The 15,521-nt window shown below is 38.7% G+C and overlaps 1 protein-coding gene across 4 annotated transcripts in view; it reads right to left on the bottom strand.

Moving 5' to 3' along the window:
- mid2 (midline 2) overlaps positions 1 to 15,521 on the bottom strand; it is a 111,400-nt gene that overhangs the window by 32,373 nt on the left and 63,506 nt on the right. For 3 of the 4 annotated variants that reach the window (XM_084134119.1, XM_084134117.1, XM_084134118.1), the window contains exons 3-4: positions 2,999 to 3,064; positions 1,397 to 1,492 (exon numbers count right to left, since the gene is read on the bottom strand). In XM_084134119.1, coding sequence (XP_083990245.1) covers positions 1,397 to 1,492; positions 2,999 to 3,064 — 162 coding nt within the window. The remainder of the gene's footprint in view (positions 1 to 1,396; positions 1,493 to 2,998; positions 3,065 to 15,521) is intronic. The other variant, XM_084134120.1, reaches the window with a different exon arrangement.

Here is a 15,521-nt window from a genome sequence, read left to right on the forward strand (position 1 = left end):
AGAACAAGTGCGCAGCCTTTTTGTTGTGTTTGAACTTCCATTTTTGCTGTAGCTCTATATATTTCTATGACATCGCTGTCAAAGAGTAATTAGCTGGTGATGTGTATTTACTTATTGTAGAGTTAACGAAAGTTATCATGAGCATTGTAATGTTTGAAGCGGATGTCATAAGAAATGTCAGTAGACTGAGAAGATTTTAAAACGAGAGGTTGATTCAAAGATATAACCTTCATGCTGTGGAAATGCAAACCGGAAGACAGAACACAACGAGCGCAGTGCTGAAAAGGGGCGGGGCTATATAAAGAGTATAGAGGGAATGCATTGACGTCACTTTCCCGCCGGAACACCCCCCTCAGCTGGACTGATTGGCAAAAGAGCCTGCAGCGTGACTGGATTTAAAAGGGGAAACTGCGAAAACTTGAGTAAAACAAACAATTATCAGTTTAAACTAAAGATTGGGCTCAATATAGTGTTCCTTACAACTTACCAAAGGTCCAGTCTGCCGTGCAAAGGCAAAAGACCGTAACTTAGTTTTTGGTCGAAAATGAGTTATTGATATTTTTGGCACATTCAAGACCTCCTTTATCATGTGGATAAGTATCTTGAGTCAATTCCGTAGTTTTTTTTGAGAAAATAATGGGTTGTCTTAACAGTAACTTCCAAAAGCCCATGATAAACCAAGGCAGAACACCGCAACGCCAGTTACCGCTCTTTGGCTTCGTTTTGAAACGCACAGATTGTTTTACTGTTTGTTTTAATGTTCATTAAAATTGAAATCACGGTGTAGCCTGTGTACTTTGTACAGCTGCCATCAGTCCCTCTAACTTCTGATGTCCTCAGAGCTTTGTCCTGCACAAATATGGTCAGAACATTTAGTATACTACAGTCTTGGAGGCTCTTCTAGCCTTTAGCTCAGCAGTTAAATTGAAAGAAAATGAATGTCAATACAGGACTACAGGACAAGCCATGAAAAAATCTGCTCATACAGGCGACTACTAGACTGTGAATTAAAAAAAAAAAAAACATTCATTGATACATGAAGAAAACCCACATGATCACATAAAACATTCATACAAACACAAAATCATATAACTGCAAAAATCATATCTAAATAACTTAACTATCAAATATACATTAATCTTAATGTATCTTGTTAATCTTAACATTTTGTAACTGCATCCCTGGAATAGCCTTGAATCTGAGAAGCATTTGGGCAAGAAATCAGAACCACGTTGTCACTAAAAATAAAATGTAAACTAATTTGTTTGTATAACGGTCAAAAACACATCTGCAGATGTGGGGAAAATAACTGAAGGTGGAATGAAATGAGTATGATGATGATAATGATGGTGATGTGAAGGATGAAGATTATGATGATACATTTGCCTGGACTCACCTCCACCTGTTGACAAATCTGGATGAGTTTGGCCATCTGGTTCTCCAGCTCACTGTTCCTCTTCACCAGATTGGTTAAGTTATTCTCAAGGGTTTGCTGTTGGAATGGCAGAGACATGGCACTTAGACAGAATGAATCACTCTTTCTGTCTGACACAGACAAGCTTTTTTTCTTTTAATCCCATCAAGATATGATATATACACTACAGTTCAAAAGTCTGGGGTATTTTTTTTTAAAGAAATTAATACTCAGCTTATTCACACATTAAATTGATGAAGTAACAAAAAGGAATGTCCGTGAGCAGCAAATCAACATATTATAATGATTTCTGAAGGATCATGTGACACTGACAATTTAGATTTGCCATCACAGGAATGAATTACATTTTAAAATACATTAAAATAGAAAACAGTTCTTTTAGATTGTAATAATATTTCACAATATCACTGTACAAAGTCTTATAGACCCCACATTTTTGAATGGTATTGTATACAACCTAATTGTAATATAATAATTTTATGCTATTAAAGGGATTATAAAAAAAATGACAGAATGTTCATGAACTATCCCTTTAATATAACATTGAATGCACACTTCCAAAATGCAGTGCTAGAAAACAGGCTTTTACATTTGGAATTGAAAACTGTATCAGATAATATATCTGCTCTCAAAGGATTTAAACTGTGTTTTTTGAGAGCGTCAGATCTGTCTTGTGCGGATGACAATGTTGGTGTAGGTGCGCATAGATAAATCATACAGAGTCCACAGAGATCCCACAAAGACGGATTAGATTCAAAACAAGCAACTAGCAGCAAATTAGTTCCACACCACGACCACTAATCGTCACTAACAAGAAACTGTGCGCGCTGGGCTGAGACTTTACACTGGAGGGGGGTGTAGTGTGTCCTAATTCATGAGCTCTGATATGTACTTTGTAGAAACAGGTTTGTAGCAATTAAAGTTTAATAAGAGGTTTGAGGTCAGAACTTGTGTGTTTGGGTCACTGTGAGATCATGAAAAAGGGATGGTGAAGTACTGGCATGTCAAATATTGCCCAGGAATGGATTTTTACATTACATACGAAAGATTTATGAGGGTGTTGAAAATCATTGGTTCTGAATTGTGACATCACAATGGCGAGAGGTTGAGAACTATGTAATTAGATAAAAGAGTTGCACATGCTTCACTCAAACACAAGTTGGAAAGATAAAGATAAAGAGCGACAACTCGAAGAGAACCACCCCGCCATGCTACACGAGCAGCTGTACGAAGTGATGACCCCCACAGTGGGATAAATGGAGAGAAAGACATGATCACAGCGCTGAGATGAACAGCTGATATTAATGACATGAGAGGAAACAAAAAGAAGCCCAAACGGATTCAAAGGCAGGAGCGATGGGAACAACAACATCGGCAACATTGGCATACAAAAGCGAGAACAGAGCCCTTATGTTCTCTTGTTTTGTGTTGTTTGGCTATTCATGCATATGTGATGCAGCCTGACCCTGTCCACCTGCACGCCCCGCACCCCCCATCTATGGTCTGAAACGCTGTCTTGCACACATCCAGTAAATAGATTGTAAAAGGCAGCCGGTGACTCACCGCGGCGCTTGTCTTTGATGCCTCCATAACCGCTTCAGAAACTCTGGCAGGGCTCACTTGAAAAGCCTATGAACACACACACATACACACAGAGCCTTACTGGTCTGGCCCACTGATGGATGGAAGTATTATTGCCCCTGCTCTGTCCGACGACTGGTTTTCATCCTCTCTCGTGCTTTATTTCTCTTGCTCTGCTAGGTAAATGAGCTGGAAGCACCTCGGAGCAGGCGAGGGTGTCTATGTCAGACTGCCTATTCTCTGTGCGCTGATAGCTTGCTTTACTCAGGGGCTTGTTGCGTCAGGCAGTCGCAGAGGTGCTTGTTTGCTTGGTGTGTCAGCATTTTAAAATTCAAACTCACCCGGCAAGGACAGATGGGGGTCATTAATTAAAGACTGAGGAGTCGAGAATGATTTATACATCAAAACCAAGTATCACCTCCCAGGAGACAGAAGACAAGCTGCCGGGGGTGTATGAGCTTGGAGCCCAAATGGAGCAATAGAGAGAGGGAGAGAGAGTGAGTGAGTGAGTGAAAGCAAGAGGATGGAAAATGAAAGGAAGGATTGAAAGAAAAAAGAAACAAAGAAAGGAAGGATTGAAGAAAGAAAGAAATGAATAAAATAAAAAAACAAGGAGGAAATTAACAAAGGAAGAAAGGAAAGAATAAAAAAAAGAATGCAATGTGAAGGACAGAAGGAAGAAAGGAATAATAGAAGGAAATGAAAGGAAGGACTGAAGGAAGGAAAGAAAGAAAGAAAGAAAGAAAGAAAGAAAGAAAGAAAGAAAGAAAGAAATGAAGGACTAAAAGAAAAAACAAGGAAGAAATGAAAGAAAAAGGAAGAAAGGAACAATAGAAGGAAAGAATAAAAGAAAGAAACAAGGAAGGAATGTTAGAAAGAAAAAGAAAGAAAGAAAAAGGAAGAAATAAAAAAATGAGGAAATTAAAGGAAGGAAGGAAGAAAGAAAGAGAAACAGAAAGAATGAAAGAAAAAAAGAAAAGAAATAACAAAGGAAGGAAGGAATAGAAAGAATAGGAAGAAAGAAAGGAAGGAAGGGAAGAAGTAAGGAAAAGGAAGTAGGAAGGACAAAAATAATTAAAACACCAAAAGAAAAAAAACAGAGAAAGAAAGAAAAAAAGGAAAAAACAGAATGGAAGGGAAGGGAAAGAAAAGGAAAGTAAAAGAGAAAAAAAGACAGAAGGAAAGGAAATTATAGGAAAGGAAGGAAAGAATGAAAGAAGGAAAGAGGGAGAAGAGAAAGAGAGAGAGAGAGAGAGAGAGCGCAGTGGCACTGCCGTGGCCTCAGGACAGCACAGGCCTAGTGTGGTTTGGGCTGAACAAGTCTGGAGAACACTCATTAAAGCAGACACTAGACTTCAAACACACACAGAGCCATGCAAGAGGAACACAGACCAGAGACAGAATCTCACATGAACAAGCGCAGTGCTGCAGTACACAATACACACTGTGGAATAAAGCAATGAGTGCGTCACTTGCCATTATTAATCATAATATAATAATTACTTCTACAATAGACTAATGCTTTGTTTTAGACAGTAAGTGTTTATTTTAATTTCACATTTTTCTTGCTGTGGAGGCTGCTACCAGAAAATTTTGTATAAAAATAAAATAAAAATCGGAACGTTTTACACATGAACCTCTTTTGTCTCTTCTTTTGTCAACAGGTGTGGTAAACTGGAACACATTTTCAGAGGTGCATAGTAGGACCTACAGAACTCCGTATCTAATCTCCTGTTGCATTCAGTGCAATTCTCTCTACAAAGACTGTGAAACCTACAGGGGATGTGGACAGAGGGGAAAACTACAAGGATTAGATTATACTGTTTTTATGTGGCTGGAGGCACTTTCTGAGATCTGATTTTCTATTGGATATAATTCTGCAGCAGTAGCCCAGAACAGACAATATTAGTGCCAGAACATATTAGATTGGGTTTGCATAAACCCTCATTGTGTTGCCTTTCAATTAAAATATTTTGTTATGGGTGTGCTTGTTGTTCATTTGTCTCAAAAGTATCATACGATTTGTTTGTCAGCTGTGCATTTAGCTGCTCATTAGTGCTGTTGATATCAGTCAAATTTTTTAATCATCAGCAAATCAGGCATACATTAATACATCAAAAGATGTTTCAAATTATTTATTTCAAATTTATTTAAAAAAAATAAAAAATAAATAGAAATAAAGCCCAGTTCCAAAAGGATATATTAGTGCTTGCTCCACACTTGAGGTGGGATGAATAATTGATAAAACAATACATTGCAATATGGTTTCTTGCAATACATTATCTATTCTGTACCCTGGCACTAATGCAGATTGCAGCTTGCTTTACTGTATACCAAAACAAGCATTTCGGTTCTTGAAAAGCTAAGAGTCAGTTTAATCAACTATGTAGTATGTTCAGTTTATATTAAACTCGTGCAAGAGCGATTCAAAAGCATACGGAACTGTATGTTCTCTAATCACTCTTGTGGATGTCATACATCGACCGGTCTGTGCAGCACTGCTTTAAGTAAAAAAAAACCTTGAAGGGTCGTAACTTGAAGTCAGCGTAACTTAAATAGTCGTAACTTGAAGGGGCGTAACTTGAAGTGGGCGTAACTTGAAGGGGGTGTAACTTAAATAGTCGTAACTTGAAGGGGCGTAACTTGAAGTGGGCGTAACTTAAATAGTCGAAACTTGAAGGGGCGTAATTTGAAGGGGCGTAACTTGAAGTGGGCGTAACTTAAATAGTCGTAACTTGAAGGGGCGTAACTTGAAGGGGGTGTAACTTAAAGGGGCGTAACTTGAAGGGAGCGTAACTTAAAGGGGCGTAACTTGAAGGGGCGTAACTTAAAGGGGCGTAACTTGAAGGGGCGTAACTTGAAGTGGGCGTAACTTAAAGGGGCGTAACTTGAAGGGGCGTAACTTAAAGGGGCGTAACTTGAAGGGGCGTAACTTGAAGTGGGCGTAACTTGAAGGGGCGTAACTTGAAGTGGGCGTAACTTAAATAGTCGTAACTTGAAGGGGCGTAACTTGAAGGGGGTGTAACTTAAAGGGGCGTAACTTGAAGGGAGCGTAACTTGAAGGGGCGTAACTTAAAGGGGCGTAACTTGAAGGGGCGTAACTTGAAGTGGGCGTAACTTGAAGGGGCGTAACTTGAAGGGGCGTAACTTGAAGGGGCGTAACTTAAAGGGGCGTAACTTGAAGGGGCGTAACTTGAAGGGGCGTAACTTGAAGGGGCGTAACTTAAAGGGGCGTAACTTGAAGGGGCGTAACTTGAAGTGGGCGTAACTTAAATAGTCGTAACTTGAAGGGGCGTAACTTGAAGGGGCGTAACTTGAAGGGGGTGTAACTTAAAGGGGCGTAACTTGAAGGGAGCGTAACTTAAAGGGGCGTAACTTGAAGGGGCGTAACTTGAAGTGGGCGTAACTTAAATAGTCGTAACTTGAAGGGGCGTAACTTGAAGTGGGCGTAACTTGAAGGGGCGTAACTTGAAGGGGGTGTAACTTAAAGGGGCGTAACTTGAAGGGAGCGTAACTTAAAGGGGGGTAACTTGAAGTGGGCGTATCTTGAAGGGGCGTAACTTGAAGGGGGTGTTACTTAAAGGGGTGTAACTTGAAGTGAGCGTAACTTAAAGGGGCGTAACTTGAAGGGGCGTAACTTGAAGTGGGCGTAACTTAAAGGGGCGTAACTTGAAGTGGGCGTAACTTGAAGGGGCGTAACTTGAAGGGGCGTAACTTGAAGGGGGTGTAACTTAAAGGGGCGTAATTTGAAGTGAGCGTAACTTAAAGGGGCGTAACTTGAAGGGGCGTAACTTGAAGTGGGCGTAACTTGAAGGGGTGTAACTTAAAGGGGCGTAACTTGAAGTGGGCGTAACTTGAAGGGGGTGTAACTTAAAGGGGCGTAACTTGAAGGGGCGTAACTTGAAGTGGGCGTAACTTGAAGGGGCGTAACTTGAAGTCTTGCAGGCTGCAGACAGATTCTATTGTACCAAGGACTTACTATCTAGGCTGCATTTTGGGGGGACTTTACTAACATTGACATTGCTGATACTGTAAAGCTCTAGTCCAAATGATTCCCAGTTTGACTAGAACTTGTTTTCAGATAAGAGATGATCCCAGATACAGGGGGAAGTGGAGATGTACAAGATATTTGCAGAGTTGCCGTTTGATGCTCGCACTGTAGGCGTTACACGCTATAACAGGCGTGCGCCGCGTCCATTAAGTTCTGGGTCAGAGCGACAACAACAACAAATCCTGAAACAGAATTACATCCTTAGGCGAGAAAACAAACTTCAAAGTGGGTGTGTTTAATTATTTCGTGATCCTCTCCTCTTTTTTGTTGAGGGAACACAATGCGGAAACACAGCTACGATGCTAACAACGGGCGGTTGAGTGCGTGCATGTGTCAGCAACCAGAGCCTGCTGGGAAATGTCGCTCGCACCGGATAATATTCGGAACCAGCACTCTCTAGAGACTCGCAAACTCGCTCTAATGAGAAGCCACTGCTGTTTCTTCCCAGCCTTCGCTCTTCTAATTAATTAGACAGTCATTTAATTCTGTCTACATTACCCTTGTTTGAGGCTTGTCTGGGGAGTGCCATTAAGCTTTTAACGCAGTCGAATACACCCCCTTTCTCTCCATCAACAACAAAAAAAATCAATCCCGTAATGCCGAGTTTAAAGCTTTGACCTCGTCAAACCATCTAGCATGCCTTTGCTTTGAATCCAAATGAAAATGTACGGTGGAGTTCAGAGAGCTCAGGTGTTTTTTTCATGAGAACATCTCTTCCCTGACCTCACTTTTTCTAATAAGACAAGGGCAGGTGTACATCTACGTATTCCTCCGGGAACAGATCCGCAAGCCCGAAGACCACAGTTTCCCCCACACACTAACCGGCTTGAAGGTTAAAGGGACGAGTGTCAGAGGAATTACTTGCTCTCATGGGGAAGACGGATCCCTTGAGGGAAAATGTGCTTCATGCAAAACAACTTAAGAGGAACTCGTTCCAGTTAATTACACCCACCGAGGACATTAAAAGGAAAGGAATTGCTCAGTTAGACAATAATTAATTTTAATCAAAAAACAGAGCTTCTTTGACCGACGCAGCGGCGCCTCTGCTTGTCAGAGTTTGAGGGTACAGGGACACTTCAGCTTCTACCAAAAGACATTAGTGAGGTTAGTTAATCATATTTTAATTCAAGCAAACAAAATCAAGGCTGTGTGGGATTGAAGAATATATAATATTTAACGTTAAATATGTCATACTGTCTTAAAAGCCCTGCATAATTGTGTGATGAGTGCAGTGTTTACTGTGTGTATTTCCTTTTAGGGGGGAAATATTGAACTTTTCTTTTATAAAATAGACCATTAACAAAATACAGTTATGATGTCATTTTGACTAGACCGAACATTTTTTCCTCCACATAATGTCTCCCCTCAAGAAGACAAGTGTCAGTGAAGAGCACGAGGCAAAATATTAAGATTATTAAGAAAACAAAGAAAAATCAAAGTAAATGTTTACCTGTGAACTAAGTATTTTTAAAAGAATGAAAATATCATTTAATTGTGTTTATTTAGGATACATAAACTGCTAGCTATGAAATTAGTCTCAGAAATTAGGCTAATTAAAAAATAAATACATTTCACTGCTGGACAATATCATTAGATAAATTAAATAATAAATTGAGAGTGTGAAAGTGTACTTTTAAAGGGACACGAAACTCAAAAACACATTTTTTTATTAGATGTTAACATATGTACAAGTTGCACATCAATGAAAACAACATTAGCACTCATTATGTGTATTATTAAGGGGAAAGTGGTATGGAGTCAATATAATGCCACATATATTTGCAAAAGAATAAAGTATTGCAAAAGAAAATAACGTTTTCCGATACTTTATTCTTTTGAAAACATACAGTGGAATTATATTGACTCCATAAAGTGGTTATTTTTTCATTCTTCTGAGCTATTTCGCTCTTCCAGTTTAAAAAGCAAAGTTGAACCAAGATCATGAAAAGTGAGGTATGCGTTAATTCGGAGTGGTGATTGGCTGCCGTGGCTGGAGAATGTGTCTTCACCATCGGTTTCTAAGCTTTTCTACACATTATTAATGAGAATTAACTCTTTTTATCCAATCACTGCGCTGTTGTCTCCCCTCTTCCTACCCTTGTACTTTTCCACAGCTTTACACGCCACTTTCTTGAGTCTTTTTCAAATCTGAGGCGTGAACAACCAGTACTAAAACAGGGGGGTTTCATGACACTTGGTTTACACTTGGTATTAAGATGCGTTTTGGTCGATCGGATCACAAGTAGACGACGGTGACACATTCCTGTTTACATTTCCTGTCTTTTTTGTCCACTAAATAAGCTTGCACATCTTACATACAGAGTGTGTGAACATGAAAAGAGACGATGGAAAACGGAGAGCAGCAGCTTTGTTTCTGCTCTGAAAGCCGCAAGACCACGCTGTGAGTGCGTGTTAGAAAACAGGAATGGTGAGAGAACATTGTGCTTGGTACGTTTTTCATCTTCAAACCAAACTTGGGTCTCCAGCCGACAAGTTTAAATCCCGTCTGGCTACCGCGCTTCCCATAATGTTTATGCATTAAGTCAGTAGGCGTAGAGTAGGTGGTCTTTTGTGGTTGTTTGAATGCATTCGACCACATGAGTCGAACACACCACAAAATCAATCAGATTTACAAGTTGTAGAATATTCCAGCTTTTATTCTCTGATAAGATCATGTTACAGACCACTCACTTATCAAATAAACACCTGAGAGAGAAGGGAGTAAAACATGGGAGACGTAGAGGTGGATGCTTTTTTGGGTGAAGTGTGTTTTTATACTTAAAACGGGCAGAAAGAGAGGCTGACAAGGCCATTATCTCCTCTTACTGAATGTCTGGGAGGCTGATATTGACATCTGCTTGAAAGAGGAACATTGGGGTCACAGCTAATGGCCATTGTGGAGCAGGAACGAACTCTGGGTCATTGCAGTAGAGGTCACAGCATAAAAAAAGACATGCAAAGCTGATGAAACTACATGATAACAATGCACGGCAGAGGCTGTTACACAAAAAGCCTAAGCCCTCGAGAGGATCCAGAGGTCTTAGATGCAAAACAAAGCTTGTGATTTATTTATAGCCACAAAACTTCTGAGACTCTTTTGCTCTTTTGGAAAGATACCATCTCCTCCATTTGACTTTGAACCGTATCCGAACTCAACCCCGCACGCTCCATGTAATCATAAGCTGAAGACAACTTTCAGCCTGACATCCGTCTTTGACAGGCAGCGTAACAAACGGTTTATTCAGAAAAATTAATTTGCAGAAACAAGCCTTGGTTCATCTGCCAATGAGTTAAGTGCTATCAATTTGGACAAGCATGAACACTGACTTACGTGGCATGTCTGCTAAATGGATTTACATTTCATTTATGTAACAATTAACTGCTGTAGATTTTCCCGGGATTCTAATAACATGGTGATTCACTTTCTTTGGAACGCCGTGCTTGCTAGTGACGAATCGAGCAGTCCGATTGGCCTTGAGGTTCAGGTTTGTCTCGTTCTTCAGTTTGAAAAATCACTTGGGTTCTGAAGCCCAAAACATTTGGCTGTAGTTTGGTAAAGCGTACACAAGTGTGCACAGGTGTATGGCTTATATCACCACCCAGGAATGCCGTACACTGCCTCCAGACTCTCATTAGGCTGTGAAAACTGGTGTTATGAATTCAAGGTGAAAGAGGGTGGGTACATAGCAGAGGTGGAGAGAAAGAGAGCACTGTTGTGCATTCGACAACATGAAATTATTCCAGCTGCACTCAGGGAACAACAACAAATCTACAATTGCCGCTTACAATGTACACCCTAGAGATATTGTGAGTGCCGTAAATCATTTGACTGGGCTTCAAATGAAAACTAAATGAGCTAAAGCATTACTGCCATGCAAAGGCAAAAGACCTGCCAAAACTTCGCCGGCCAGGCCAACGCTGGACTAATATATCTATGGAGGTATTTTGTCATGTCTAATGTATTAATAATGCCAATCAGAATGCAACCAAAGCACAGGATAGCAATAAGTAGATGGCTATAAGTAATTGTAAATTATACAAAAATAAATGCCATGATCACTAGATTTTATACAGGTGTCAGGCCTACTATAATGATTTTGTTAATGGTGATCAGCAACCAAATATTGATAATGTGGAAGTTACTGCCTTTTGCCTTGGCATGACTTCTCACTTTTTGCTGACAATACAAAGGCTATTTTTAACACTATTTTTAGTTTTAACTTTAAAATAGTGGTCAAAAGTCAGTTTTTTATGTAGATAATTTTCATTACTAAAACATTTAATTGCCAGGTTTCCAGTGTCCTACCTATAATTAATTTGGCGGGACAACTAAAAATCTTTAAAGTCATTTTTCTCAGTTCCACACTCTAGCGAGTTAAGGTCTTTTGCCTTTGTAGGGCAGATTAGCCACCCATGAATCAATTAAATGTGCTAAATGAGCTGAAATAGTGCTGTGCCTTGAATATTTACATTCTTTACAAAACATGCCTCCTTTCTATGTAAATGAGGCTTGCTATAGTTTTGCACCATTTTTAAAACATTGAAATTGGTCTGGCACCTCTGAATGATGGCTGTGGGAAGCTTAGAACTTGATCAGTCCAGGCAAGTTTGAAATTGTCATATATTACTCCTTTGAACATGAATTATTATATTAATTAATCTTTCTTTCTGACACTTCCCATAATTCCTCTCCCTTGGAGACCTTCATGTTTGTAAGTTCTGCAGAGTAGGACATGTTGAGCAGAAAGTCTCAAAACAAACGTCCTTCTCAGTTGAAAACCCATAAATCCATAGATTAGCAATACCCGGATAAGTGACTCAAATACAAAGCAAGAGAAAACAAGAATTCCCTCTCTTCAGGCAGAGCACATGGGCCGGCATGTGCAGGGACTTGCCATTTGAAACCTTCAATTGTGGATGAAGGGTGAGTCACACTGTCGCCCTGCATCAAGAGGACCTTCTGTCCTCATCTTCCACATGTTGTCCATCTCTCTCTCTACTCTTGATCGCTGAAAAAGAGCAAGGCTGCCAAAGGCCAGAACAAGATTGGGTCAAATTCTAGAAAACTGACCAGTGTCAATTTTACAGTGGATACAACTGTATTGGAATGCCTTATATTTCTTATCATACATTTCTGCTATTACTTTGCATAAAAAGATTCCACTCAAATATTTTGGAGAAAATTCGAAAAATGTGGGTGTGGTATTTTGTTGTTGTTTTTAATAAACTTTTTAACTTCATAAATGTGCACCTAATATAAAACAAATTCAAGTAAGCTTCAGACAACCAAGCAAACATTTAGTGATTACAATGCTTAAAATAAAATGTTAAAAAAGTATTAATAAAATAATAATCATTACTAAAATAAAAATAAATAAATAAATATAGTAAAAACATACATAATATTTAGTTACTGCCACATTTCTCGGTTGAAATTAAGCCATACATTGAAAAAAAAAAAATTATAAATACATTTATTCTTTACATCCCCCCCCCCCCATTTCAGTATTGTTTTGTACTGACGTGATGTCAAAATGCCATATACCAAATTATGACTGTTTTTTATCACACATCCTCTTACAAGCATTGCACAACTTGCAAATCTATGTATAATACAACATTCCAAAATTACCACAGTAAATCAAGGCAGATCTGCGCACGATCATCCATATATCTACATCTGCTTCTGGCAGTCAGTGTGCTCCTGCCTCCCTCAAGAAAAAAACAAACAAACACAATTTCAAAAGGCACAATTGCAGACGAATAGAGCGCTACACATAATATTGCACTGACATCTCTTGATTCATCACAGCAAGAGAAAAAGATTTCACAAGCAGCCATCTCTAACACATTAAAGCTCCGAACTCGGGCAACACTATAATCTTGAGCTGGACTGGAAGGTGACTTTAAATACAGGCGGTCATTGCTGTTGTGGGCTGTAGAGTACCGGACGACTTCACACAGGCAAAACTTCTCTGAAGTGTAAACATGTTTTCAAAGGCGGATAAAAAGGAGTGTTGATGCCAAGAATGACAAGTGCTGCTTTCTTTAAGGGTTCACAGCAAAGACACGGCCTAGTTCTCAAACCGCAGGAGACTGAGATGGGCATTTGAGATGCACAACAGGGACGACTGTAGTCTCACAGCAGCAACAGACACTGAAACTACTGTATCACGCTCCAAACTACAGTTCTCAGTGTCTAATTGGCTACATAAGAGTGAAAAAATCCCTTTGATGGGCCTTTGAAACACTCTGGATGATAGTCTCCGAACCACACAGCACTTTATGAGATATTCTGTCAGAACTGTGTGATCTGGGTTTTTAAAACGCAAGCGAGCTATAATAACAACAGATGCCGAGTCGTGATAGCCTCTGCAGCATATCCAAACCATTAGATATTTGTCTATAATACATACCAATGAGAAATGCTTGAGCCAAATGAGTCACTAATAAACTGCAGCTCAAAACTGTGTGGAAGTATGTCATTTTCTCAACAATCTGTAGGCTGACTTCCTGATATATGATGCACTTTCAAAACATTGTATCTATCAAGGCTTAAAATTTGGTTTATTATGGGTATTACGCACAATTTAAGTCTTGAAAGCAGTGTTATTTTAGCAGTATTTATATACTATTAATTGATATTTTGAATTTGCTTTGAATTTAATATTTTCAGTTTTCATTAAATTTAGTAAGTTCTATTATTTCAACTTAAACTCATTTGATTTAGCAAATTTTCATTTAAGTTTTTTAAGTTTCACATTTCATAATTATATTTTATTTTTATTTCAACATTTTATTATATAAATTACTGACTTCTAATCATTTTAGTTCTGGTTAACAATAAGAACACCGCTTGGAAAATTCCTGCCCCAAATGATTTGCTAAAACAAAGAAGACAAAATTAGTAAATTAATCCACACAAATGAGTGAATTAAATAATTTTGTCTTTCTATTTGACTGTAATTCCAGTCAGTGTCTGAACCTGCATTGGCAGCTCATTGGACTCTTGTTAAGTTTAGTACGAACATGCTGTGACCTGCATTGCGTCAATAAAGAAAATGGCTTCTCAAACATTTGCTGAACGTTGGTTGAAATGTTAAAAAACATTTTGGTTAAAAACATCCCCAGGGCTCATAATGAATAATGAGCTGTTCAATCTACTAAATGTATGGCACTGCACATTTAACAACTAATGGTACAAAACATAAATATTAATTTAACATGCAAATGGACTTCTTACATCTTGTCTATGAAGCAGTGCAGCAAATCTGGATCGCTACCATCATAATCAATGAAGCTGTCAACACACCAAGCATAAGACTTTGCTCGCTTGTAGAGTAACAAAATACACAGCAACAGCATTTTTGATGGCTAATGCTATCAGAGATGCTCTGATGCAGGAGGAAAGAGGCTACTTAAAACAAACTAGCAAGTACTTATACATACACAATGTCTTGGTGTCAAAATCTTTCTCCAGACCAGTAGATTCATTACACTTACACCTTGTCTACACCGGACACGAGCGGCACGATGTGATGCGACCAAAGACAATAGAACTCATTATAATCAGTTATGTTGTCTACACTGGATGCAACACGACAACTTTTTTATCACAACTACTTTTCTTTCGTCAAATCACCTCAGATAATTAAGCTGGTTCAGATAACATAATATTTTGAGTTTCTGTTGAAACTCAATCTGCTTCATTGTATTAATTAAAAATTTGAATTAACTCAAAATTTGAACGCAAACAGATAACTTACTATTAGAAGTTAAACCAACAATATATCTTTTTTTACAGTGTACAGTATAAAGACAAAGAAGGTGACAAAAAACATAAAATAAAAAAACAAGCTGAGACATTTTTCGAAATATCTCCTTTTGTGTTACACAGAATAAAATCCTCCAGGTTTGAAATTACATGAGCGTGAGTAAATAATGACGCAAGTAAATAAGGAACTGTCCCCTTAAGAAAAAAAAAAAAAACAGGTTGGGAAACACTGTGCCAGACAGACATCTTTGGTCGTTGTGGACACTGCCTTATCATATTTTTGCAGAATCTTATTCGAAATGTACCATTTTTTTAAGAGGATGTGTCAAGTTTCTAAATCTTTTAACACGCTGCACAGTGGATCAATGTCAGTTTTAAATCAATAGACCAATCGGATGAACCTGGGGATGTGATGAGCAACTTAAGTGTATTTAGTGTGTAGCAATGGAGTATGAGAGTTAATGTACCTCTAAACGTGCCTTCTGATCAATTCTGTTGCGCTCTGTATCGATTTTGTTTAATGCAAAAACACATTCTGGACCCTGTGAGGGTACCTTTCACGACTATTTGTTTATGACAAACAAAAAGCCTTTTTTAGACCAGATTAGTTTTGTATGGAGAGGTAGGATAATGTAATAATTATCAGACTTTCTCCATTATATTATTCCCGTCTGGTCTGG

The sequence above is a fragment of the Abramis brama genome, assembly GCF_963993115.1.
Source record: "Abramis brama genome assembly, chromosome: 13".
In the NCBI taxonomy this organism is placed as follows: domain Eukaryota; kingdom Metazoa; phylum Chordata; class Actinopteri; order Cypriniformes; family Leuciscidae; genus Abramis; species Abramis brama.